This window comes from Ursus americanus, chromosome 7, assembly GCF_024610735.1.
Source record: "Ursus americanus isolate L20-20 chromosome 7, mUrsAme1.1.p, whole genome shotgun sequence".
In the NCBI taxonomy this organism is placed as follows: domain Eukaryota; kingdom Metazoa; phylum Chordata; class Mammalia; order Carnivora; family Ursidae; genus Ursus; species Ursus americanus.
Window position 1 is genome coordinate 48,328,510 of NC_142133.1, and position 27,508 is coordinate 48,356,017.

The window sequence follows — 27,508 nt, forward strand, 5'->3', positions numbered from 1 at the left end:
CCGCCTCCCCGCCACCTTCTTTCCACACCCCATCCCGCTACAGCAATAACCCTCAAGTCATCCCTCTGGGGCAAACTCCCCAGTTAACTGCTTCACGGGGCGGCCCAGGACTCTCGCAATGAAGGCGGCCCTGACACACGCCTCTGTCCCAGGGCCTAGACAGAGCGAAAGCCTCTCCCATTTTCCGTTGGTTGCCCGGAGTCAGTCTCACCACGCGCTCTCTCCCGGCGCCCCCGCGCTCACCTGGGCAGCGGCGGTCACACCCGATAACTGACAGGCCCGCAGCATTTCGGCCGGGGCGACGAAACCGCTGATATACGCGGGAGCTGCCGCGGCGGCGCTTGTAAGGGAGAGAGTGCGTGAGTGCGTCCCTCCGTACGCGGAGCCTCTCCGCGCCGGTCGTACCGGAAGGGCAACCAACGCCGCTGCGCACGCGCAGCCCCCTTTCTCGACCCCGCCCAGGCCTCTGGGAGAGGGTGGGCCCTCCCTTGGCGGAAAAGGCGATTTCTCCTTCCGGGCCGCTCTCGGAGTTCTTGTCTGTAGCCCCAAAAAGGAGTTGGTAGGCGAACGCGGAGTGGGAGGGCGTGTGAAATTCCGGGCTTTGGATCAGTACGGAAAGCAGATGTTATTCTTCGAAGAATTCAAGCAAGAGAATATCTCAGCCCCTTCTGTCAGCTTGATATTTCGTAGAAAGCAATGAATTTGGCGAAAGTTACGTAAACAATGGTATTGACTTGGTTTGCGTGTTTGTTTCATTTGACAGCCTCTCTTCAGGGAGTCATCCTGACTACGGGAGAGACTGGGTGAACGAACACTGGAGAGATCTTTGTGCGGAGTGTGTTGTTCACGTTTTAATGAATGGCAGAGAGGAAGAGAAACCCAGATTCTTCGGGTTCCATTGCTTCTCCTTCTAGATTAAACCACACTGATTTTCCCACCACGTTTTCATTTTCCAAAGATAATTTTGGCTGCAATCTGTGGAAAGGGTTGGAAGTTAAGGAGGTCAGCGCAGAAAAACTGTTCAAAGTAGTCCACTGAGTCTGTAGCCAAGGTTTAGCATATTACATATTGAATATAGTATTTAATACTATTAGTACTGCTAATGATCTTATCACCATCACAATATCAAAGAAACTAAGTAACGTGTATATCTATTGTGTTTGCAAAGTATTTTCAGGTCTTTTTTTTTTTTTAAAGATTTTATTTATTTATTCGACAGAGATAGAGACAGCGAGAGAGGGAACACAAGCAGGGGGAGTGGGAGAGGAAGAAGCAGGCTCATAGCAGAGGAGCCTGATGTGGGGCTCGATCCCAGAACGCCGGGATCACGCCCTGAGCTGAAGGCAGACGCTTAACCGCTGCGCCACCCAGGCGCCCCAGTATTTTCAGGTCTTAACTAGGTAATGTATTACAGTATGGTGTTCCTAGAATTACGGTTTTTTACAGCATGGTGGTATTACAATGTGATACTAATCCCACTTGTAAAATGGAGAAATGGAGTTGAAAATTTATCTAAAATCAAATACTTATGTTTGTATATGTTCAGTGCTTTTCAGGGTACTTTATATAATAATTACATTACACTCTCTGTTTAATATCACCATTACCTAACGGCCTCCAGAACAGTCTCCCATTTTTAATATAATTTTAGCAATTAAATTGAAGTCTCCCAACCCCATCCCTGCCCAGTGCTGTTATACTGGGTAATGCTAGCGTAATGACTTTTCTAACATCTTGGCCATAAACCTCTCAATACCAATAAGCAATTTCAATCTGCTCCAACCATGTGGGCCCCACGCCCAGTTCTTGGGCCTGAACGCCATTACCAACTTCTCCAGCTTCCAGATCTCAAAACTCCAAAATTAATTTCTATTGTTTCCTAATGTCCCATTTAACCAAGTCCTCAATCTGCATTCTGCACATGCAATTTATGAAAATTTTTTTGCTTTAAAATGGACTCCCCTAAAGTAACACACAAGTTTAAATCACTCTTCTGTTCAAAAATGTGCAATGACTCCCAGTGCCAATTCAAGGAGCATTTATGAAATGTCTCGGTACTTTTCCAGCATTTGGGAATGTTTTTAAGGCTCAACTTGGCCACCTTAGGTGGAAGATTAAGAAAGCAATGATAGTGGTCAGAGCGCATCACCCATTTACATACCATAAAACCCAGAAGAACTAAAGGATATAACATTCTCAGTTGGTTCTCAGAGTGTAAACTGGGATCACTAGGGAGTCTGAGACCTTTTCAGAAGATCCATAAAATCAAAATTACCTTCATAATACTAAGATCCTATTTGCTATTTTCACTCATCTCATAATTTTATAGTAGAGTTTTTCCAGAAGCTAGGTGACAGTGATATCACAACAGATTGAATGCATAAGCAAATTCAATATTAAACCAGACCTTAAAGAGATTTGCAAGAAAGGTGAATAAAATGACACTCTTCTCACTAATTTTTTTTTATCTTGGAATAGTTAATTTTCATGAGTCTATTTTTGTTATAGAAATAATTGTTTTAAAATCAATTAGTATGGTAGGCAGAAAAATTATTCCCGAACATATACACATTTCCCTAATCCCTGGAACCTATGAATGGTACCTTGCATGACAAAGGAACTTTGCAGATGGGATTAAATTAAGACTCTTGAGATGGGGGACTATCCTGGATTATATGCATAGGCCCAATGTCATGAGAAGTGTCCTTACAAGTAAAAGATGGGGACAGGAGGGTCAGAGTCAGAAAAGGATATGTGACAATGGAAGAAGAAGTCAGAGGGATGTGATTACTGGCTGTGAGGATGGAAGAAGGCACAAGCCAAGGAACGTAGGCAGCCTCTAGAAGCTAGAAAAGGCAAGGAAACAAATTCTCCCCTAGAGCCTCCAGAAGGAACACAGCCCTGGACATTTTGATTTTTGCCTTATGAAACCCATTTTAGACTTAAGACCTACAGAATTGTAAGATGATCTGTGTGGTGTTAAGCCACTAAATTTGGGGTAATTTGTTACAACAGCAATTGGAAACATAATTAAAAGCTCTCTGGGGTCCTCAGTTTTTAAGTATGTAAAGAGGTTCCAAGACCAAAAAAATGTTGAGATCCACTGCTATAAATAAATCCTGTAGCTTTCTGTCCTGGCTCCCTCTCTTCTCATCTTAGCTCTTCCTGTTCTTACTGCCAAGAATGACCTTGCCCTTGTTAAAATCCTCCCCATTCTCTAAGATTCATGTTATATTCTATCACCTCTTCCCTGATCATCTCAGTCAGAAAGCCTCTCTCCTTAACTTTGGTCTACTCCTGTGAATTATTTATCTGCCTTGTATTTGTTCTGTACTTGTTTCCTTATTAAATGTGAACTCCTTGAGACCAGTCTTGAATCTTACCCATTTCAACCAGTATATGGTGTCATTTATTGTATATGAATGGAATATCTTAGCCAATAAGGATGAGTGAGAGATTTGTTTTCTGTTTGAATGAACATTAGGAAAAAATGTATGATCACTAATTATCAAGAATAAATTAAGGAGGGGCGCCTGGGTGGCACAGCGGTTAAGCGTCTGCCTTCGGCTCAGGGCGTTATGGGATCGAGCCCCACATCAGGCTCCTCTGCTATGAGCCTGCTTCTTCCTCTCCCACTCCCCCTGCTTCTGTTCCCTCTCTCGCTGGCTGTCTCTATCTCTGTTGAATAAAAAAAAAAAAAAAGAATAAAATAAGGAACATAGAATTGTTTAGGAGAGATTGAGATGCTATTCTACCAAATGACAGTGTTAATGATTAGAAAAAATATGCGTGTGATAGCCTTAGGATATTTACATTAATTTAATTATGGTTGTCATTCAATTAAAAAAATTTTTTTTAAATATCATTGCTATTTCCTACTCACTTAGCCTAACAGCCACCACCTTTGGAAGAAAATAAGTTATTTTCTCAAATTTAATAAAATGAGCAAAAAGAAATTGTGTTTCAAATTGTGTACTTTAAATAGATCTGTCAACCAAATGCTCATTAAAAATTTAAGAGCCTACTATATGTCAGAAACTCTTCATAGGCACTTGTTTTACAGCGGTGAAGAATAGCCTGGCATATAGAAGACATTCAGTCTTCCTTTATTCATTTTTTTTTCCTCCTCCTTCGGCTCCACCCAAATTTCTTTTTCTTAATTCCCTTTTGCCCTGGAGCTTTTAGACCCAATGCAGCTGCCGTAGGCCGGGGTGGCAAGATGGCGGTTCCTGCCTTTGCTCGTGCCGTGAGAGCAGCATCAGGTCAGTGGAAAGCCGTGCGGTTGATTTATCCCCTCATAGAAGTCGGGACTGGTGCAGGATGGAGTAGGCGCTTAGCGTGGAGGTTAACAGAAAAAAAAAAAAAAAAAAGGCCAGAAGATTGCTCCGATTTTTCTCCGGGACTGCCTGTGTTCGGCCTGTCGCTTCGGAGATTCCCGACACTTTGGGACCCGGGCAGACCTGGGTGTCCCCAAGTTTCCGCTTCTTTACCGGCTCCTGGCCAGTCCGCCTTACCTAGAAAACAGACTAGAAGGACTGGGGCGAAGGAGGGCGAAGGAGACAGAAAAGTCCCTGCTAACTTCATTTAGAGGGTAGAACGCGCCACTTATGACCTTTGGCCTTGAAAAAGTAATTTCTCTGAACCTTAGGTTCTACAGCTCTAAAATGAGGGTGACCCCATATACCTGAGCACTAGATGAGCTCGTGCGTGTAAAGCGCCCCGCGTAGTGCCTAAGACACAGCAAGCTTGTATGTATGAGATTCACACAATGTGCAGGAAATGTGGCTGTTTTTTTGCTCACTCAGTCCCCAGCACTGGGGCAGTCATAAGGATTTCTCTGCTGAGAGCGATGACAGGAGTGAAGGCAATTAAATTAAGTTGCCTTCGCTCTAAGGACTTCAGCAAAAAATATTATTTAAATGTGATAAGATTATCGGTAAATTACGTATCCACAAAATAAATTAGGATAAAATTCTGTGTAAGAAGAATAGAAATAAGGAAAAAAGCTACAATGTAAATTTCCCAACTGTTACAGAAGAGCATGTTTATGAGGAGTATTTTTTAATTGTGAAAATAACATATGAAGAAAAATGTAACATACACGAATGGCTTAACAAGTAACTCTAAAGCAAACACCTGTGTAACACTGAAGGCAGGACACAGAACACTACCAGGAACCTCTTCTCTACCTCTCTGTGCTTCTCCTAAGGAAAATTCCCTCTTTCTGCTTAATATAAACAGTAGCCTCATTTCATTGTTAACCTTGTCTTTTTTTCTGTAATAATTTTTTTTTAAAGATTTTACTTATTTATTCGACAGAGATAAATACTTATTTATCCCGGCGAGAGAGGGAACACAAGCAGGGGGAGTGGGAGAGGAAGAAGCAGGCTCATAGCAGAGGAGCCTGATGTGGGGCTCGATCCCATAACGCCGGGATCACGCCCTGAGCCGAAGGCAGACGCTTAACCTCTGTGCCACCCAGGTGCCCCTTCTGTAATAATTTGAACATCTATATAGGCATTTGTAAGTAATGTATTGTTTAGTTTTTCCTGTTTTTGTACTTTACATGAATGGAATCACACAGTATGTACTCTTGTGTCTTTCACTTTGTGAAATTCATTCATTTTGGGTTTAGCTGTAGTGCTTTCTTGTTCCTATATAATAGTCTCTTATTCGACCACCCCACAATTCTCCATTTTGTGGTTGCTGGGCATTTGAGTGTTTTCAGTTTGGGGCGATTAGGTACAAAGCTGATTTTCCTTGTGTCCTGGCACATGAGTGCAAGAATTTCTGTACAACGTGCTTGTGTATATACTTATAAAACTGGCCGTGAAACTGCTGAATCAGAATATGTATATATTCAGCATTGCCTGATACTGTGAAAGTGATGTGCTTCTTTAAAGTCACCCCAGGGGTACCTGGGTGGCTCAGTCGGTTAAGTGTCAGACTCGATTTCAGCTCAGGTCATGATCTCAGGGTCATGGGACTGAGCCCCATACATAATTTTTCATAATACTTTTATTTATTTTTTTTAATTAATAAATGTTTATTGCCAAAATGTAATATTATTTTAACCTCAATAATTGTTGGATTTAGTATTCATAAAAATTTCATTACATCTAAAAACCACTTGTTTTTTTTTTTTTTTTAATGATTTTTTATTATATTATGTTAGTCACCATACAGTACATCCCCGGTTTCCGATGTAAGGCTCGATGATTCATTAGTTGTGTACAACACCCAGTGCACCATGCAATACGTGCCCTCCTTACTACCCATCACCGGTCTATCCCATTCCCCCACCCCCCTCCCCTCTGAGGCCCTCAGTTTGTTTCTCATAGTCCATAGTCTCTCATGTTTCATTCCCCCTTCTGATTACCCCCCCTTTCTTTATCCCTTTCTTCCCCTACCGATCATCCTAGTTCTTATGTTCCATAGATGAGAGAAATCATATGATAGTTGTCTTTCTCTGCTTGACTTATTTCACTTAGCATTTTCATAATACTTTTAGAGGGTATGGGATCAAAAAGCTTAAAGACCACTAGTTTAGACAGTCATACTCACTTTCCTCCCCACTCCCCATTGTTTTGATTCCTGCCACACGGAGCTATTTGTAATTCCCCAAACTTACTATCCCTCCCCTTGTTTTTTTTTTTTTGACTCTTCACCTGTACATTCCCTGTTCCCTCTGCCTCCTCTTATTCCTTCAAAACCCTGGTTTTGTGTCACTTTGTTAAAATATCTGTGTTCTCCATATAAGAATGTGTTTAGAGAAAGCCAGTGTGTATCAAAGTGCCCAAACAGGGCAGAAGACTGAAGGAGCAGTTAATTACTGCCCTTGATTTGTGTGCTACCCTTTTGTCAGCACGTTCTGAGGCTGTGTTCAGGTTTGTTTTTTTTTTTTAAAGATTTTATTTATTTATTTGACAGAGATAGAGACAGCCGGCGAGAGAGGAAACACAAGCAGGAGGAGTGGGAGAGGAAGAAGCAGGCTCATAGCAGAGGAGCCCGATGTGGGGCTCGATCCCACAACGCCAGGATCACGCCCTGAGCCGAAGGCAGATGCTTAACCGCTGTGCCACCAGGCGCCCCTGTGTTTAGGTTTTACAAGCTAAATCACGGGGTTGATCCACCCCAGGGTATGGTGTATAAGGCCCCCAAGTTATTTTCCCAGGAACTGCTATCAAGCAAGATTCACCCTTCCTTCATTTTTTTTCTCTTTTTCTTTTTTTTTTTTTTTTAAGATTTTATTTATTTATTTGACAGAGACAGCCAACAAGAGAGGGAACACAAGCAGGGGGAGTGGGAGAGGAAGAAGCAGGCTCCCAGCAAAGGAGCCTGATGTGGGGCTCGATCCCACGGAAGGCAGACGCTCAACGACTGTGCCACCCAGGCGCCCCCCTTCATTTTTTTCTAACTTCAGTGTGTTTATCCTAGATTTTGTCTTGTTAATTTTGATCCGTTTTACCAAGATCACTTTGAGTCCAGATAGTCTTTGGACTTTGCTTTCATGCAGATTTGACAGACATGCTTTATGCAGCTTCAGGACCTTCATAAAAATTGAGGAAGATATAATCAATTAGGGAGCCAGGAAAAGACTTTCATCAGAACAGCAATCAACTAATTCGGGGATAGTTTCTAGTCAACTTGGAATTTACCTAACTGTACTATTATCCTGCCCACATTTATTTCTTTAGAATATAAAGAAACCTTTTCACATGCCTTCCTAAAGTCAGGATACATTGTGTCTGGACATCCCATGATTTCCCAGTCTAGTGACTACATCAAAAAACGAAGTTCTTTTCTTTTTCTTTTTTTCTTAAATTAATTTGACAGAGAGAGAGACAGCCAGCGAGAGAGGGAACACAAGCAGGGGGAGTGGGAGAGGAAGAAGCAGGCTCCCAGCGGAGGAGCCTGACACGGGGCTCGATCCCATAACGGCGGGATCACTCCCTGAGCCAAAGGCAGACACTTAATGACTGAGCCACCCAGGCGCCCCCATCTTTTCAAGGAACGATTCCCTCCCAGTTGACAATGTAGATTTTTTTTGTGTGCACTTCCTGTTTATTTATCCATTCTAACTCCTTTTTTTTCCCTACAAATGAGCCTGTAATTTACCCATTTATATGTTCTAGACTCTTACCTGCTCACTTCCTTCAGGGGAGGTTTCTAAGAATTTCTGAGAGTTTTTGTTTGTTTTGTTTTAACCAAGACACCAAGTTCTGGTGACCTTGTGAAAATTGGGACATTTTCTTGTCTACTGTTCTCCTCTTCAATTCATTTAATCTTTCAAAGATTACCTCTTAGTTTGTACTCATGTCTGCAAATATTTACAATTCTTTGAAATACAAGTTATTTATACCTGGAGACTTGAATGCCTTGCAGTAGAGAATTTCACTTCCAAGCTCCCAGAGGGGCTCCCTCAACAGTCTCCTGAATCTTGGATTTCAGCTCACTCATTAATGTTTATACTACCCTTTTTAGTTTGAAAATTGTTATCTTTGATGGAGAATAGAAAAGCAAAATATGGGTTTTACGTATTCAGTCCTTCTCCTGCCATCTGTTAACATTATACCATTTTTGCTAAGCATTTCTCTGCTCTTAACTCTCTGCTACTAGCATTCATTAAATGATCTCTCTGTGCCAAGTGCTCTTCCTAGCACTTTTCATGTTTTCTCTCATTTAATTCTTATCACCTCCCCATGACTAACCTTATTTAAATTTGGGGAAACTGGAGCCCAGAAGGGTTAAGTACCTTGCCCGTGGTCACACAGCTAGTGAGAGTGGAGCTGGAATATGAGTGCAGACAGTCTGACTCAAACACCAGCAGTCCAGGCCCACGCTACACCGCCCCTCATTTGTTATGTGAAATCAGTGCACTGAACAGGAAGGCAGTGGTTCTAAGCCCTGGCTGAACTGCAGTCTCACCTGTGGAATTTTTTTTTTTTTAAACCCACTTTTGAGGGGCGCCTGGGTGGCGCAGTCGTTAAGCGTCTGCCTTCGGCTTAGGGCGTGATCCCGGCGTTCTGGGATCGAGCCCCACATCAGGCTCCTCCGCTATGAGCCTGCTTCTTCCTCTCCCACTCCCCCTGCTTGTGTTCCCTCTCTCGCTGGCTGTCTCTCTCTGTGTCAAATAAATAAATAAAATCTTTGGGGAAAAAAAAAAACACGGTTGAGGTATAATTTACCTACCATAAAATTACCTGTTTTATGTGTACGATTGATGATTTTTAGTCAATTTAATGGGTCGTGCCACCATCACCGCAATCCAGTTTGGGGGCATTTCCATCATCCCGTGGCGCTTTCTCGGCGTGCACATTCTTGAGTCCCACCCTCGACTCAGAATCGGAGTCGGGTCAGTGCCCTGTGAGTGATTCTGCTTTGTAGCCCCGGACTCTTACTTTGGCAATAATGTGAGGAATAGGTGAAGAGGACTGGATTCAGTCCACGCATCTCGGCCCCCCCGGCCCCCACCCCATGAGGTGCCTTCTGAACGGCGCCCAGGCATCGCCTACTGTCGGGCAAGCAGTGTCAGCCTCTGGCTCGTCCAGTCCCCGCTCCGGGCACGTTGTTTCAGCCCCCCTTGCCGTTTTGTATGTTGTTCATCCTACCTGGACTCGCTACCTGCTCCTCCCGTGGCCTGTTCATTTCCTAGAGAGCTCAAGTACCTCTTCTGCTTTCTTTATGACTCCTCTTGCCACTCTGTTGCCTCTCCGGGGAACGGCCAGGCTCTCTGTGTCCGCCTTGCCATTGCACTCTGTGCTAGGGAGCCCTGGCTCGTCAGAGGAGAGGATCGGGCAGGGGGGACTTAGTGTTGCGAACATTTTTCTTCCCTACTGTTGAACACAGAACTAGGACATATCAGAGTGGATCGTGGTGGTGGTCGCACAACTTCCTAAATTTATTAAAAAGCATTGAATTACAGAAATGGGTAATTTTGTGGTACGTAAGTTATACCTCACTGAAGTTGGTAAAAATCTCCACAGGTGAGTCTGACGCTCACCTTGTTTTGACACATTCATTTTACATAAATATCTGGATGCATATTTTGGAGTATTGTAGGAAACCAGTATGTTTCTCTCTTTACAGGAGTCTTACGGCCCCTGAACACCTTGGTATCTTCAGCCTATCAAAGCCGTGTCAAGAATGCCTGTCTCAGCTCTGCACTGTCCACCCGACATTTTAGTTCTCTTCAGACACCAGTTGTTTCCTCTGCTCCCGGACTCAGCGCCTGTGTCAGAAACCTGCCATGTGGGCATACGGCAGCAATCCTCAACAGGTAGAGTGTATTTCAGTGAACGTGGTGCTTAGACAGAAACTGTAAAATATTCATGCCCGCAGAGACACCTTCGAAGCAGATGGTACTCTTCGCCTGCCTGCAGTTTGTCATGTAGACTTTGCCTGCCGGAGTGGGAGAATATGACTGCTATCCCCATATGCCTACGTGCCAGCAGCAGGGACCACCGGAGCACACTTCTGATGTTCTAGATGTGGTTTCCTGGATGGAAGCTGTCAGCCAAAGCGGAGGGTGAACGAGACGCTCAGCATGCGAGGCTGGTGTTCATTTAGTCAACAAATACTTAGTTGAGGACTCCGGGGTGCCCGGCTTGGCAGAAAGGATACAAAGATAAACTGAAGTCCTCAAAGACTTGGTAATCTGAAGAAATCAGGTGCTTAAAATACATAGGGTGAATTCTCTCACAGGGATTGAGGGGGTAGTTGATGGAAGGCTTACCAGTCGGCGATAGTGGCTCTTACTTATGCTTAGTGTCCTGGGTCATTTAAGGTAACAATGTGTATTGAAGTCGGCTCTATTCCAGTGGAACTCCTTCACTCATTTCTAAGTATAGAAATGAATTTTATCCTCGAATGAGTCTTATTGCGGAGTTAAATTTTTTCTTAATATATTTTAGGGTGGCCCCCTTGCTTCCAGATGTCCTGAAGCTACCAGTCAGAACCGTCACGTACTTCAGTTCACGGAAAGGGAAAAGGAAGACCGTGAAAGCTGTCGTCTATAGGTTTCTTCGACTTCATTCTGGCCTGTGGCTGAGGAGGAAGGTGAGTCTTCACACTGTTATTTAATTGAAAAAGGAATGGGAGCAGATGAAAATGAAGAATTCAGGGAGACTGTTCCTTGACATATCTTTGTCCCGTTGACCAGAAGCTTTTACGGTGCTGGGCTCAAGTACCAGCTTGGCGGGTGTCTCTTCGTGTCAATGAACTCGTGTGAGGAGGACGTGTGTAAGCATTCATAAAACAAGTATCATCCACAGTGGTTCATCTCCTCACTGTAGGCTGAGTTCATCTCAGGTCTCCTACGTGTCGGGCGTATCTAGTGATCACCAGCAGCCCTGTGACACCCCTCCTGTGTGATAGCCTGTGGGGAGGCCCTCTTTCAGCCTAGAGTGTCACGGCTGCAGAGGCGCCTGCGCAGGGACTGCGTGGTTGGCTCAGATTGGGGGCTGCAGGGCCCTTCTGCTTACTTTGTTGTCGTTGTTTTCCAGCTTTGGGTTGGATATTAATACATATCCAGTGTCTTAGTCTTTATGACAGAATATTAACCCCACATACACTTTCTTAACTGTATGATTTTCTCTCTGTCAGCGTGTTTGATTGGGACCACAGCCTCCAAAGGGACCTCTGGCAAATTATTACTGCTCTGTCCTCTCCCACAGCATGTCGTGAGCATGTGTGTGGCCTTTTTCACTCACGTCTTTATCCTCGGAAACAGTAGCTGACAGTTACAAAGCAGTTGAAGACTAGAGTTTTGCAAAACCACCTTTGAGTTTTGATAACTATTCAAATTCTAATTCCCTTTTACTACTCGGAAGTGAAACGATTCTTTAAAGATCAAAATTTGTTTCCCCATAAAAATAAAATACTTAATTGGTAGGACTTTCACTAGTTGAAAGGATTATCTCCTGTCTTATAAACAATCCTGAGTTTAAGGTAAATAGGTTGACCGTTCCTTCGGAACAGAACCGTGGTAGTTCATTTGCTACACTCGTAAACAGAAGCTCACGTAATCCGTCAGCAGCTAAACTTAAGTCATTTGGTTAATAGTTCTGAATTTTGGACCAGAAATTTTCTTCCCCCTTGTTGTCATACGATTATTTCCAGGTCTTCATCTGGCCCTAGATAAAATAAGCTGGGTGGGGTTTTTTGCCTTCCTTTCTACATCTCTTTTATTGGACCCTGAAACGCTCATGTTATTAAAAAGGACCTGATCAGATTCTCCAGTCATAATGCCTAGTCCCCACTCAGGACCCCAAAAAGTATTCTATATATGGAGTGGCCTGCTTCATCAAAATGTAATATTAAGAGGACAACAAAAAAGCTGGGTGGGTTAATTTATATTAATGTATAAAAACTGAAAATACTTTCTGCAGCAGTTTTATTCCCTCCCATTTCTGAACCTAGAGAGTGCCTAAAAAGCTTCAAGCATTTTCATAGTGGTTGCATTCCATAGAGTAATGATCAGAGGGTACTAGTGGTAAGAGGCAGGACAGCAAATTACCTGTAAGTCAGAGACCCACAGGAACCCAGATTGGCTTGCAAACTAGAAAATTATTACAGAGATATGGGGATTTGGGTTTGAAACTTTCAATTTACATTGTAAGCAAGGAGTAGAGAAAATCTAATCCCTGGCATGTTAAAACCAGAACTCTTAAATAACGTTTCCTTATTTCTGAGTATAACTGTTGTGTGGAAGTTGCTGGTCAGAGTGAAACCCAAGGTGCCTTCTCAGCCCAGGGCTGTGGTTTTGTTCAGTTAGTGTAGCGCCCCAGGGCACTCTTGGCTTGAGGGACGCGGGGCTCTTAGCAATAGCTTGAGTGTTAGTCTCTCCTCCCCTGTAACTTTCTATGTGGTTTTCGCCATGTATTAACCTGTGGGGCACCTAAGGTCTCTTCTACTCTACACAGACGATGATTGTAATTTTATATTTAATCTAATTTTTCTTCAGAAATTCTTTTTTTCTTTCTTTCTAATTCAAAAATTAATTCTCCAAAATTAATAATGCTTGGACGGTGTATATGGCAGTTCTGGGTTAAATATACGAGTTAACCATTCCTTTACCACTCCCAACGGTGGTTTTATTATATTTGTTATTCCTTAGAAAAATACTATAGAAACTGGTCCTCAGTGTGAAAGGAAGAAATGAAGCAGTATACTTGAGAACTGGGTTTTGTCAGCCTCTGTAATACTTAGTCCCCTTAAATGAGTATAAATGTTATCAACTAGCCAGGAATGCCCTTCCTCATCCTCCACATTGGGAAAAATAGTAGAGTAGTGGTTAAGAACTCTTACTAGTTCTTTGATCTTGGTCTGCTACCGTTAACTTCTCTAATCAATGGTTGTTTCTCTTTAATCTGTAAAATGAGAATAATAGTATGTTGTTGAAGACTGTTGAAGAGATAATAAGGTAATGTATATAAAGTTAGCAATTATAATTATATATCATTACTCTATCCTTTGCCCTCCACAGAGTCATTTGGCTTTATTTTCTGTGGTTCTAATTTAAATAATCTTTTATCAAAGTATTAAATTATTAATATGTCTTTTTCAAACTGCACGTGCTTTCTGTATCTACCCCTCACTGAGAATCACATCTTTCTGAAAAACATACCAGCCCTGGTAAGTCTCATCTTTGTTCCCACTGGGCCTATAAGCCATGAATAGTGAAGATATCTGTGGTTTCCTATATAACATCATCTTTTGAATGTTTATAATATCATCTACAGGCTGGTTATAAGAAAAAATTATGGAAAAAGACGGCTGCAAGAAAAAGGCGCTTGAGGGAATTCGTGTTCTGCAATAAAACCCAGAGTAAGCTCTTAGATAAAATGACAACGTCTTTCTGGAAGAGGCGAAACTGGTATGCTGACGATCCCTATCAGAAGTATCATGATCGGACAAACCTGAAAGTATAGATCAGAAGTTTTATGACTTCCCAGCTATTGAGTATGTATCTTCACGTATATGATGTCTTTGCAAAATGGAATAAGTACAAAACTTGATGTAAATTGTGCCAATTGGTATGGAAACACGCAGCTCCAACATTAAACGTATTAAAGTTTGAACCCTTAATGGATTAAACATTTTCAGATTTGCTCAGGGAAATAGGAGTTTAAAATTGTTCATTATTTTTAACAAATGGTAATGGCTTTACTAGTTCCAGTGAGGCTTATTTAGTTGCAAGGAGTTTCAAGTTAGGGCAGGTGTAAGAAGGCTGTAAAGCTAACAAGTGAGCTCCAGCAGTGTGACCTTATTTTAAGATATATACGTGGGAACTCAGGAACCACCTGGCCACCCCCACCCCCCACCCCCATCTAACCTCCAGGCCTCAGGAAGAACAGAAATTACATGGTGTTCCCGAATACAAGGCACCTCCAAGGGCCCCAGCAGCAGAAGATAGATTTTTTAGGCTTGGGGACTGCCATGTATGCGACTCAGTTTCTGCCCCCATAATAACTGGCTTGCACCTCACAGGTTGTTTTCTGCATCCCAACCCTCAGCCTCTATCTCCCAGCTCTAACTGCCAACAGACTAACTGGGCCAGTTTGTCTCTTCACTAAACACCAGGTCTCATCAGGAGTCACTGACCTGCGTCAGGAACCCACCCTGGCTCACTTGGGTGTGTTAAGCAGGGTCACATGGAGCAAAAAATAGTTATATAAACAGTTTCACTTAGAGGTGAGCATGGGGTGGCAACACACGTCTAGTATTCTAGGTTTATGGTGTTCATGACAATTCTCAGTTCATAGAGAGACAAGTAAATGAGATAGCCTTTCAGTATGCCCATTCATGAAACAAGAGGCTTTCGAGGTGAAGACAAACACTTTTTATCCAAGAGTTGAAAGGCGTTGTATTTTCTTTTCTCTTTTTTTTTAAGACTTTATTTATTTATTTATTTATTTATTTATTTATTTGAGAGAGATGGAGAGGGGGAGAGACCATGCAAGCAGGGGGGCGGAGCTGAGGGAGAGGGACAAGCAGACTCCATGCTGAGCACAGAACCTGACGCAGGGCTCGATCTTGACCCTGAGATCATGACCTGAGCTTAAATCAAGAGTCGGATGCTTAACCAATTGTACCACCCAGGGGCCCCAAGGCACTGTATTTCCTAAAGGCTAGTTTATCTGAGATTTCATATTTTTAATTGTGAGAATAAACATTTTCCAAAGACACACTGTAGAAACTAAGGGAAAACAATCATTTTGGAAATGATACAAGAGCTAAGCATTGTTCACTTGAAGAGGGTTAGATGACAGGCATTGAGGAAAATCCTGTTCACTGTGTGGTTCAGGTCTAGGGCGATGGTTCTCAGCTATCCCATCAGAGTCATCTGGGAAGCATCTTCAAACAACAAAGCACTTTGCCTGGTTGAAAAACCATTACAGATCTTAACAAACTTACAATGGAGTTACATCCCAAAAAATCTATTCTAAGTTGAAAATATCATTAAACTGAAAATGCATTTAATACACCCAACCTACCGAACATCACGGCTTAGCCTAGCCCGCCTTCAGTGTGCTCAGGACACTTACGCTGGCCTACAGTTGGGCAAAATCATCTAACGCAAAGCCTATTTTATAATGAAGTGTTGACTGTCTCATGTTTATTGAGTACTGTACCAAAAGTGAAAAACAGAAAGGGTGTGTCTGCGCAGAATGGTTGTAAGTCTGTCAGTTGTTTACCCTTGTGATTACTTGGCTGACTGGGAGTCTCAGCTCATTGCCACCACCCAGCATCACAAGAGAGTGTCCTACCGTGTATCGTTAGCCCGGGAAAAGATCAAAATCAAAATTAAAAGTATGGTTTCTACCAAATGCTGCTTTCACACCATCATAAAGTCGAAAAACCTAAGTCAAACCATCATAAGTCAGTATTAAATAGAATTATGCCTCAATTACTACTTCAAATCCTTTACTATAGTAGTTGATGATGATAAGATGAAGCTTCTCTATTGTTAACAGAATAAGGCTGAGGATAACCAAATTGAAATTCTGTGGCAAGTCAGGCTAGGATTATTAGAGGAATTTCTTGAAACCAGTGCATGTTCCTTAAGAGGAAAAGGAGTGACGATAGAGGGTTCTAAAACTAGAAGGCCAGCTGTATGTCTGTTTATACAGCCAATTAATAAAGAACAGACATTGGATTTGAGATGAGGTAAGACTCAAGCATCCGATGGCATTCTGTTTTGATTGGTTTTCCTTTCCTCATAACTTCTGAGGCAGCAGAGGCCAACCATTCATAAGGTTTCCACATCATTTTTTAAAAAGATTTATTTATTTATTTATTTATTTGAGAGAGCGTGCGCACATGTGGGAGGGGCAGAGGGAGAGGGACAAGCAGACTTCGTGCTGAGTGCAGAGCCCAACACAGGGCTCGATCTCACAACCCTGAGATCATGACCTGAGTCAAAATCAAGAGGCATCCCTGCATCATTTCTTAGCCGCCTGGCCCCTGCCTCTCTCACTCACCCCTGGTAGCAGGATGGAAGTGGCACCCGAAGAAGTTGAGGAGGAGGCCACTTTCCCACTGCCTCCGTGACTTCTCTAGTGCAAATGCGGACAACAGAGATCTCTGTTTTGGGGGCCTCAGAGCACCTTGGTTTTTCCTGTAGGCCAGAGGTAGGAGAGGTAGAGACAAGGACTGGCAACCAGGCCTCAGCATCCAAACATGGGCTGAAGTGGAAGGGCTGACAGGCATAGGATTTCAGAGAAAGGGAATTTTCATATATATAATTTTTGTTTTACGGGTAGCAGGGCTTATCATCAACACTGATTTTAAGTTTGAAAACCAAACACATTAAAGAATCTACCTAAATGACATGGAAATGTATGTAAAAGTATAATTTATTGAACACCAGCTATGTCCCAGCATAGGGATGGGCATATATATACAAAACTGCTAAGCCTCATACCAGCCTTGCAGGGTGGTATTTTTTCTTTGAGTTTATTTTTTTTTAGTGATCTCTGCACCCAACATGGGGCTCAAACCCATGACCCCGAGATCAGGCATCTCACACTCTTTGGACTGAGCCGGCCACGTGCCCAGGGGAGATGCTATTTATCCCTGGTTTAGATTTGAGGAGACTGCAGCTTATACAAGGTTAAATAAATTACCCAAAATACAGCTGGTAAGTCACAGAACCTCGGTCTAATGTCTTGGAGTCCTGCGCATTTCCTGGAGTCTTAACACGGAAACTCATATATCTAAATCAACAAATGACTATAATGTAGCATTATACATACTCAGTACTTTATCAAGTGAGCCTTCAAATCATAACTTTGCTTTTCTGTTGTCAGCTCTTAACCTGGTTAGTCTCAGTTCTGTTGCCATTGGACTTGGCTCAGTAAATGAATAAATGAATGGATTTTCAACCTTTCCATCTCTTCATCTTCCTTCCAGCCTTCTGAGGGTGCTTCTTTACCTGCTACCGCTCTGTTTTATAGCCCTCATGTCAAACATACAGAAGACTATAAAGGCAAAGAGAATGTTTCATTTTAAGTGTCCAAGTCTTTGTGACCAGCCAATGAAGCTTATGTGTGCCTGTTCATAGATGCAGATTTTTAAGTAAATTCTGCACCCAGCGCGGGGCTCAAACTCAGAACCCTGAGATGAAGAGTCGCAAGCTCTCCCGACTGAGCCAGCGAGGTGCTCAGACCACTCACCGTTTAAAGGCAGGGGCTGCGGTGGTGTAAAGGGGGTCCGCACCACCCCGTGCGCCTCTGCACATACCACCCGCTTGATCTCACACGTACTCCCTCACTTGCAGGGAAGGGAATAGGTACCAAGAAGGGAAACGGCAGACCAGAAATTTTTGTTTGCAGAATTAAAACTGCCCACCAAATGAACTGCTCTATTTTTACAGCTACACAGCCTCCACTGGTGACTTTCAAAATGCAAAACATACTACTAGGTTTATATTTATGTGCTCGACTGGTTTGCAAAACACGCATTTGATTCCCCCCGCCCCCACACACACACCAATTCTAGGCAGTAGGCATGGGGCCAAGGCACCAGGCCGCTTAGTGACGGAGCTCTCAGCTTCTCACCCTTGCTACCTTCCACGTTTGTTGTTTTTTAAAGTGTTTTCTCTTTCCTTATAAGCTCAACATTACAAAGATGTTTTTTAAAAGAAAAATGTTAAGACTTTATTCAAGATAGGTATCAGGCATTATAACAAAACAGCAGAACTTCAACCTTTGGAATACTGTAATTTTACACCCCTTTGACGCACAGTCCAGTATACTATTTTATTACAGATCATTCTATAGCGACTACAGGACTAAACTAGGGAAAGTGCACAGTCACCATCGGAAGGTCAGCTCTCTGAGTGTGCTGTTGGAGAAGGAAGCACATCCCTTGCCATGTCACATACTGTGCAAGGTGAGGACTGGGGAGATACTCAGCTGTGACCATGGTGGACGAGCACTGGGAGCACAAACACGCAGACAGTTTACTGTAGAGAACACATTTCAGAGGCCGGTGAAGTGAGCAAGCTATTCACACAAAGCTGGGAGGGATTACGACGAAGCTCTCCGGGGTCTAAGTACACCCCCGCGTCTCACCTCCTCAGAAACAGGTGCCCAAAGGCAAATAACTAAAAGTTATTCCATGAAAATGACAGACTTTCGAGCTAGCATTTTGTAAACAGCCTGTGTCTGTAAATCAGCAAATTAAAAATGTGCGGTGATATCCTCTAGACAGAACAGCACACCACTCTATGTACACTGGGCATTCACATTTTATGTCAGTCCATACACAAATATACAGCTCGTGGGATAAGTAAACACATTTTGCCAGAAATATGACAGCTGCTCTCATTTGTACAGTGAGTGTTTTTAAGAGAGAAAACAACTCCCTAATCAACACTTGAAGGAAAAATAGTTACATTTACATTAAGACAGCAGTTTGGATACCTTTGTATTTTTTTAAATCTTGAAGGAGAAGTAATACAGCGTGTCTGAGAGTAGAGCGCTTCAAACTTGGTTTTGGCATAGTTGAGTGCAAACTCGGTAGCTTGTACTTGTTAAAACTTTACATTGTAAAATGGTGAAAACATAGGTTGTTCACGAAGGATCTCTGCTGCTAAAGGCATTTAATATTTTGGCAAAAAAAAATTTGCTAAAAAGCTGCTGAAGTGAAGCTGTTTCTGATAATTCTGGGTACTCCCAACTAACAGGTAAATACATTTAAAGCATATATTTTTCCTCTGGAACTATTCAGTGAGCTTGAAGAAACAGATGTTGTCTTCCCTAAAGGGTTTAGGTATTGGTGGGTGTGGGGCACGGACAACGAAGAGCCCTCTGAACCACGAATTTGCTTTTCCTAAATCCTGTTGTAAATTACAAAGTCACCTTCGGGGGATTTGTGGGAAGAAGGGATTTAAATATGCGTATCTGGCAACAATCAACTTCAGGAAAAACCTTTCTCGGCGGCAAAGGTCCAGTCAGTGTGTCATCAGCAAAGACTACTGATGCGCGTTCACGTCGCTCAGTAATGCAAACAGTCTTTAACCGGGCTGTCTACAGCTGGTTGACAGTAAGTTCTATGTGGTACGTAACACTAATTCTCTAGTCTTCAGGGCATATCTATGAGCAAACACAATCCGAGTATTATACGTGACTGGGTTGTGACCACTGCATGCATTACACTGAAAGAAAACACCAACTCTAAGCACAACTATACAAGTCCTACATTTAGGCTCAGCTCTCCAAGGCTCGAGGAGATACCTCGGGCCAAAATGCTACCTAAACCAGACTGTCCTTTTCTGATAAAGTTCTCAGTCTAAGTAGAGAGTCCCCTCAGATAGTGCTCTATTCTACTAAGCGATCCCGGCTTGCATAAGACGTCCAGTAAGACATGGAGTGCCCATGAGTGTGCGACTTCTCTCGCTCACATTCTGCACAAGCCAGGAAGGGAACAGAGGGTGTGAGCCACGGCCACCCAGGGAGCTGAGCAGCAAGTCAGTCCATAAAGATCTCAACCTCTGAAACCTTTCTAGAGCCCAGCATTTTGATAGGTGTCTCAGATGTATTTGATGGCATATCTGAAACATAGTTTTGGGTTTGGTTTGGGTTGGGTGGACTGGTTGGCTTTTGCTTGGTGTTCTCTTAATCAAGGTGCTCAGATTGTAGGCTCCTCTCCCTGGGGAAATAAGTCACAGAACTGTAACTATGAAGCAGAAACAGTCATTCGTCCAGCACTTTTGGAACACTCAAAATGATTCCTCTCAGCAGGCCTGTGAGTTCACATCCCCAGGAAGCTTTACCAAGGGTGAGCCACCTGCCTAAGGCTTTGGTGAATCCCTTGGATAGACTCAGAAGCTCTTAATCCAGAACCCAGGGGGAGACCAGCTTCCTGTGGTTTCTCTCATTCTGGGCTGCTCCCCTGGCCTCATCACACTCCTCTCTGTCATTACAATACTGTCTCTTCGTGCTAAGCATCTCTGGTGTTTGGACTAAACATCTGTCTGAAGAAGATGGACCGTCGTCCTGCTGGAAAAGGGATGTTCTACTGGAGTTGTATTTAGAAGTTTTAGAAGCACATCTGAGACATTCTCTAGAATCAAAATAATTTTTTACATATCTCGCAGTTTTCTTACATATCAGAACCTCTGGCAGCCCTTGCGAGTCCATCAGATTAAGCCAAAAGCCATAAATATGTACATCATAGTCCAAAGTATTAGTACCAAGAACAACAACAACAACAAAGTTTTAAAAAATTGCTTAGTTTGCATTTACAGGACTAAAAACGAAGTATGCAACACAAAATTACAAATGTACATCTCAGCAGTGTGAGGGTGATCTCTTGTTCTAAAAATACTGCTGACAATCCAGTTGTGGAAAATCACTAACCTCAGACTTAAAGGTCACCCCCCCCCCACTACCATTCCCTTTGGCCTCTCCCCAGCAACATAAAGAAAAGGAAAATAAAAATCTTCGAAGTGCAAGAGGGGAGAGGGAAAAGGCTGCGTCTGTGAGGCCGCACGCTCTAAGCACGCCAGCTTGCGGGTTTCTATGCTATTAGTGACTAGCTCTTTAAGGCAGAGAAGAAACATTCTGTGGGTCCGGTGCTGTGGGCTCATCTCACTCACGTGGTTTCGGTGGCTGAGGATGAGGTACTTTTCTTCCTAAAGCGGGGTCGAAGAACTCTAGGCGGTGCCTGGCAGAGAAAACAGAAAAAGGCATCCCTCAATTCGGCGTATGCGTGGAACCTTGTGAGGCGGGCACCGGTGTGGGTTCGTGCGGAAAGACACAGCTCCGTTGGCCACACGCACATGTGTGTGAGGCGGCCGGCTGGGAATCAGGGTCACATCCCAAGCATCCCGCGGTGAGCCAACTGAGAAGGCAGGCGCCCCCACCCCTCTTCATACTCTCCTAAGTCCCTGCGTCTCCCAAGCAAATGGTTGCACAGAAGGACGACACACCTTTGTTTCCGCCTCGGGAGCAAAATGATCCCAACAAGTGACTCAGCACAGAGAAATGCCTCCCCATCTCTCCCCTTGTCTTTGTTACTTCCTTTGGAAACCAGCCTCGTGTTTCCAGGTACGGGCGTAAAATTTCCATCACCAAGTTCCCAGTCCTCTTTCCGGATGTGAAATCCTTAAATGCACAGCAAGCCACACAGCAAAGGGAAACACTGTCCTTAAGGATAAAGGGTTCCACCTCATCTCCCCTACAAATGGCTGTCAAGGGGGGAGCCTTCCTTCCATGGAACACACAAATCACAGAAGTTACTCATACAATGAAAGAAAAGCAAATTTTTGTCCTGGCATAGCACTCAAGGCCAGGGGCGGGGAGGGGGGGCAGTAACACAACTGACCCCTAGCTACCCTCAACCCCTGTCTCTGTCCACTTCTCTCTACTAACTTATTTTTCTATGGCACCCTTCTACACCTCTATTCTTTCTGACCTGAAGCCCTCCCCCACCCCCGTCTTGCCATTTATAGTCCTCTTTAGGACCCAGCTCAAAAATCACTCCTGAGCCCCTCTCCCCACAGCCCAGACACACACACCCAGGGTCACTTTCTTTGTTCTCCTAGTGTTCTGCACACAGGAGGACATCAGGGGACTCTGCGCCCGTGGCAGAGCGTGCTTGCTCTGTCCCTGTCTCCCCCTCCTCACTGTGAACTTTCCAGGGGCAGGCCCACCTTCACCATTTCCCAGGAAGTAACTCAGTGCCTGGAAGGCACACAGAGGGAGGAAGGGAGAAAGGGAACAAAGCAGGAAATAGAAAACTCTGGCCTTCCACATCCAGAGTCCTCAGGACACCTTTCTGACTAGGAAATGTTTACCAGCCACATCTGGACACAGAGTAAAAGAAGAATCAGAGAAACCTAACTTTTAGTTACCTGTCTCGGGCTATTTAAAGCAAACAGTAAAGCCGCTTGTACAGCTTTAACAAAACAAAACCAAAATGGTACAAACCCTCAGATCCTACAATGTTTGGGGCCCCCTCCTTGGGAGAGCTGAGCCCCTCCCCCCATCATGGGGCTGCCCAGGCTGTGATAGACTGCCTGAGCAGAGACCAAACCAAGAACATCTTTTACCAATACCTCTAACTGTAAAACTGACCCATGTGTGCCCCACCGTGGAAAGGAATCTGGTGAACTCCTGTCTGCCCACTGCTAATAACCACAGTCCTAGTCGGAAAGGGGTCGATAGGCCAAGGTGCTTGAGTAGGGGAACATTTCAGTGCATTCCCTCATCTAAGTCTCACAGGGGTCCCTACACTGAGGACAGGGTGACTCCCAGCTTGCCTCAGATGGACTCTCAGGCCACAGTATTCAGTAGGTGGGGCCTAGGAGAGGAGACGTGAGGGGCAGAGAAGACCTGGGAGTCCCCAGTTCTGCCAGCCACGCCAGCCACGTACCTGGGCCCAGGGCTGGGGACTCCCTATCCACATCACAAAGCAAGGCCCCTGAGGCTCTAGGCTTGGCCCTCCTGCTGCCAACTCTATCCACATCCACAACTGGCCACGGTACATCTATCAAGTATATTTGGTTTGGGTCCTTTTAGAGGGCTGTGCCCTTTCAATAACATTCTATCGGTATCCGCTTTGTACCAGGCACTGCTGCTGTGTCTTGGAGATACAGTGATGAACAGCTTCATTTATAGAAATGTGTCAAATAACATGTTTTCTTCCCCTAAAACACACATTTGGGTTGCTTTTCATTCACCTATCATCTTAGGTTAGTGGTTGCTAATTTTTAAATTTTATTTTAGGCCCTATCTCATCTCTCCTATTTCTAAATAAAATGAGCGGAGTCTTTTTTGCCCTTTGGCAAGTATCTGGATGCTACCTAGTCGTTCGTCCTGTTTGTTTGATGGAGAGAGATCTTTCTACCCCAGGCACTCGAGAGATGCCAGGGACCCCAAGAGCTGCCATTCCCAGGACCCCCAGATCTCAAACACACGCTCCAACCCGCAGCCGCAGACACCGTGTACCTCCAGGGGGAACTCCGTCTTCCGAAGCGACTTATACTTGTACATGAAATCCAGCAGATCTTCCTCCTCCTCGTCCGAAAATGCCAGTGGGTTTTGGACCTGGTGGGGCTCCCAAGCCTTCACACCACCCTCATTCACATCTCCCTCAACCACTTAATGTCCATTTACAATCTACACGGGGGAGACAAAGTACAGCAGGGAGGGATCAGCGTAGAAAGGAGCAAAGAAGGGCGGGCAAGGTCAAGGTTAGGCACACGGCACAACAAGCCTGTTAGGACAGCCGAGGTCCCGGTGTCTGAAGAAGCAGCCAGCATCCTCTGGGCCTCCGTGCAGGGCAGTCCTGGGCTGTGGGGGTGCCACTGGAAACCAGCAGGCACTGCGCACAGGAACACGCAGGGCTCCAGAGCCTACTGATAAGCTACCAAGGGAGATGGGGGCACCACCGCCCCAGGAGGAGGACTCTGCCTTAACTGAGAGGTGTCAAACCCTGGGGCTGAGACCTGTGATGCCACACCAAAGAATGCTCAGGGAAAGCGTCGCCTCTAGAATGAGTAACTGCACTGAATTCAGTCAGAGGGGCCTCGCCGCTTCCTCTCTTCCGCAGACAAGCTGTGCGGACAATGCATAACATTTGCATATTCAGCTCCAAGCCTTTGAGACAGGATGTCAAGTGCTAAGAAGCCTGAGGAGAGAACCTTAAGCAAAGTTACGTAGATTTTCATTTCAAAGGCCAAGTCCCAGAGAAGCAAGGAAGCCTAGTGGAGAGAGAACCTCGGAATACCCTTCCCCCCAGATGACAGCAAGATTCCTGCTTTAGTCTACCTTAATTAAGTCCACAGGAGAAACTCCAGAATTAATTCATGTTGTTGAATGCACAGTATTTTTTAAAACGTTCAAAGTTTAAGCATATCCATGTCATCTAGCCAGGTGATTCTATTTCAGTCAAGATATAAAATACCTCCTGCACATGCCCAGCTTATCTGACACTCAAAGAGCTAGCTCTCTATGTTTCATATATTGCTTTTACCTAGAATCACAGACTGTAGATGTAAGAGCCCTCAGATCATCTGGTCAACCACTGCAGGCCTGCAGAAAGAAAACAGAACTCCTGGAACACCCTGCTACTGCTCCTAAAAACACAGTGAGCCACCAGATGTGTTTCCTCCATCAACAGGGACTCGCTAGACTGTAACGCAGCAGCCAACTTAACCAGGTGTGGGGTAAGCAAAACCAAGAACAGACCCTAATCTTGAGCAGCTTTTCCAGGTACTGCTGCTATACTTCCTAACAGCCAGCAGGAGGCAGCACGAGAGCTAGGCTGTCTTCACTGGGAGTTGCAAAGCAGACTTGCAGGCTGGGAATGGCCTGCTCTGACAGTGAGTGCCTTGGTAAGGGCCAAGACTTAGATCACTAATCTTCCTTTGATTTTTTTGCTCTGTGCATCCCCCCACCTGGGGGGTAGAGTAGGTGGGTTTAGGTTATCCTCTGGTCCCGTCCTAGGTGGAATCCTGACATCATCTGAGAGCTTAGTTCTCATCTTAAGTCAGACCTTCACACCGTCCACAGAGAAATTCCTTCTGGACACAGATACCTCTTGCCTGACAGGAGGAAAAAGAAACAGACCTACCTAGAGCCAAAAGGCCTCAGACTAGAGCAGAAACCACAGAAGCAGCCTGGCGAGCTCCGCCCCAGCATGAAACTGCATCCTGGGAGCGGGCTTGGGGACTGTTTGAGTCTGTGCCTCTGTTCCCTCCAAATCTCGGTCCAGGGCCTTTCTTGTGCCATTACTATCCACTCCTTAATACTCCGATCACTCCCAGAGACGACCTTTGGGGGTAGTGACTCTCATGCAAGTTCATGGCCCCAGCCACCACCTTCAAACCTCAGACGACAGCAGCCAAGCTTGCAGAGATGCCACCCTAGTGCCCAAGGCTGGGTGGCCTCTAGGAAAGTGCAGGAGTCCTTGCTGCCTGCCACAGCCTAGGCTGACACTCTGTATTAGCAAATGTGTCAGCAGGACTAAGTAGGCTGGCGGGCAGCTCCACCTCTTCTCTCTGTGGGGAGAGCAAGGAGGAATAAACTGGCCGAGTCTCAGAGCCCTTGGAGGCCTGAGTAGATGCGTCTGCACCAAGCCCGAGGCCTTCCCCCTCCCCTCCCCTCCCCCAGTGCCAAACAACCCCCAGGTTAGCAAACACATCCCACACAGCACACGTTAGTGGGAGCCATTAATGGAAGTCAGCAAACGTGAAGAAGAGCACGCCCGTCTGGAACACTTACATCCGCGTCCCCGACAGCCACCGAGGAGAAAGAAAACAATATCCTGTTAGGGAAAGGGTCTTCGGAGATGAAGCGCACACACGTGTGAGCGTGCGTGCATACGCACAGGTGCACGCACAGACGTACACCCCCTCCCTTCTCACGCTCGAAACCTCGGACAGCTCCCGCCGCCGCCCGGAGGAAACACGCAGCCCAGGCCACACTCAAAGCCAATGCAATGCTCTCTCTCTCTCTCCTTCAATGGGGGAGTAAAAGGCATGACTTTGCTTTTTAAAATGATGTCCCACACAGTTGATTTTTTTTTAAAGAAAAAAGTACATCTCTATGACTAATTCTGAGCAGTCATACAGACTTGAGGTCTACATTACATCAAGGCAGGTAGAGAGAAGAGGAAGGAGAAAGAACAGCCAGGCAGGAAGGAGAGGTAATAATAGTAATAGTAATAGTAATAATAATAATAATAATAATAATAATAGAAAGAGACCCCTTCCAGAAACAGCAGGGAATCGACTGACAGAAGGGAAGGAATGGAGCCGAAGCGGGGAGAGAATGTTCTTCTGGGGTCTGAGATGCAAAGATGAAAATCATCTCAAGGGACCAGGAGGGGCCCTCTGACCAAAGCATCTGTGACCCCCTGAAATCTTCTCCCATGGCATCACTGGCCAGAGCTAGCCTCCAGCCCCCCAACACCATCTGCTGACGCTCCACAGCCTGCACCCTTCACTTGAAGAGATGACCGCGCTTTAGGAAGAGGGGACTGAGGCCTGGAGAGTTCAGGGACTTTCCCACCAGCACAAAGGGACCGGGTGTAGACAAACCTGGTTCCTTGCATGCAGACCTTAGGGAGACTGGAGGTGTGGGGAGAACTCTGGGGCACTGAGTGTCAGAGGGCCCGAGAGAGAGAGGGCTGGGGCAAAGACTCCCAGATCACAGCTGAGCAGAGTCATCGCAGCCCGAGGCCCCACCCAGCCCAGCCCGCTACCCAGTCCCCAACATCCCCATCCCCGCAGGGCCTGCAGAGAACAGACTGGACTAAATCCCTGCAGTCAACCACAGTTCTGTTTCAATGCTCTGGGAGTGCAGCCTCTGATTTGGAAACCATCAGCGGTCACAAAGGGTGAGGGCTTCCCAGACAACAGCACAGAGCAGTCCCCTGAAGAAGGAATGCAGGACAAGGCAGCTTTCTTCTCCCTGGTCCCCCAAGGGGTAATATCCCAGAATTAGAGGCTTTCAGAATGGCTCACGGAATTTACAAACTCAAAATTGGTGAATAGTTGGAAATAACCACAGTCGCCTGAGGTTGCTGGGACCTCGAGGTTGTTTCCCATGAACCAGTGCGTCCACCAGGTCCAAGGAGTGCCTCTAGCACTGCTATGCAGCCCCTGCATTCCTTTCTTCCTTTTTAAAACGGAGATATAATTGACATATAACAAGTTAGTTTTAAGTGTGCAACATCATCATTCGAGATATATATATATATAAAGCTGTTTCTGATGTGGACTGGGAGGCGTCTGAGGCACACAGAGCTGGCCAGAGTGAGCCCCCAGGGAGGACACTGGTCTCCACTGTCCCCCTGCTCAGAACTCTTTTGACTGTCACTTCACATTGGGCTTATGGTCTCCAAAACCCCTAGGTCTTATACAGACTTTCAAAAGCCTTAGAGGAGTCTTACAAATGAAGAAATGAAGGGAAAACAGGACACTTCTTAAAATACAGCTCATGCCCTCTGTTCTCACCACTGTAGGAGGGCCGGCCACGCCTCAGCACCCCAG

The 27,508-nt window shown here is 44.9% G+C and overlaps 3 protein-coding genes across 13 annotated transcripts in view; 1 reads left to right on the forward strand and 2 right to left on the reverse strand.

Moving 5' to 3' along the window:
• Nucleotides 1-431, reverse strand: part of IMMT (inner membrane mitochondrial protein) — a 41,215-nt gene extending 40,784 nt beyond the window's left edge. For 5 of the 6 annotated variants that reach the window (XM_087863644.1, XM_087863643.1, XM_045808861.2 and 2 more), the window contains exon 1: nt 244-428. In XM_087863644.1, the coding sequence (XP_087719770.1) occupies nt 244-288 (45 nt within the window). In that variant the 5' untranslated portion in view covers nt 289-428. Of the gene's footprint in view, nt 1-243 lie in introns of all 6 variants that reach the window. The other variant, XM_087863645.1, reaches the window with a different exon arrangement.
• Nucleotides 432-4,115: 3,684 nt separating this feature from the next.
• MRPL35 (mitochondrial ribosomal protein L35) lies at nt 4,116-14,088 on the forward strand. Its single transcript, XM_045808864.2, has 4 exons — nt 4,116-4,262; nt 10,090-10,279; nt 10,914-11,058; nt 13,743-14,088. The coding sequence occupies exons 1-4, from the start codon at nt 4,220-4,222 to the stop codon at nt 13,929-13,931; spliced, it is 567 nt and encodes a 188-aa protein (XP_045664820.2). The 5' UTR covers nt 4,116-4,219; the 3' UTR covers nt 13,932-14,088.
• A 1,080-nt stretch (nt 14,089-15,168) lies between these two features.
• REEP1 (receptor accessory protein 1) overlaps nt 15,169-27,508 on the reverse strand; it is a 100,336-nt gene continuing 87,996 nt past the window's right edge. For 2 of the 6 annotated variants that reach the window (XM_045808865.2, XM_045808866.2), the window contains 3 exons: nt 23,460-23,611; nt 21,107-21,174; nt 18,134-20,571 (listed from right to left, as the gene is read on the reverse strand). In XM_045808865.2, coding sequence (XP_045664821.2) covers nt 20,340-20,571; nt 21,107-21,174; nt 23,460-23,611 — 452 coding nt within the window. In that variant the 3' untranslated portion in view covers nt 18,134-20,339. Of the gene's footprint in view, nt 15,381-18,133; nt 21,175-23,459; nt 23,612-27,508 lie in introns of those variants that run through there. The other 4 variants (XM_087863647.1, XM_087863648.1, XM_087863646.1 and 1 more) reach the window with 3 other exon arrangements.

Excerpts from the sequence above, each read along its gene's own strand:
- MRPL35 (XM_045808864.2), top strand. The coding sequence starts at position 4,220 with ATGGCGGTTCCTGCCTTTGCTCGTGCCGTGAGAGCAGCATCAG. Across the intron at positions 4,263-10,089 it reads TGCCGTGAGAGCAGCATCAG|GAGTCTTACGGCCCCTGAAC; the intron begins GTCAGTGGAAAG and ends CTCTCTTTACAG. Across the intron at positions 10,280-10,913 it reads ACGGCAGCAATCCTCAACAG|GGTGGCCCCCTTGCTTCCAG; the intron begins GTAGAGTGTATT and ends AATATATTTTAG.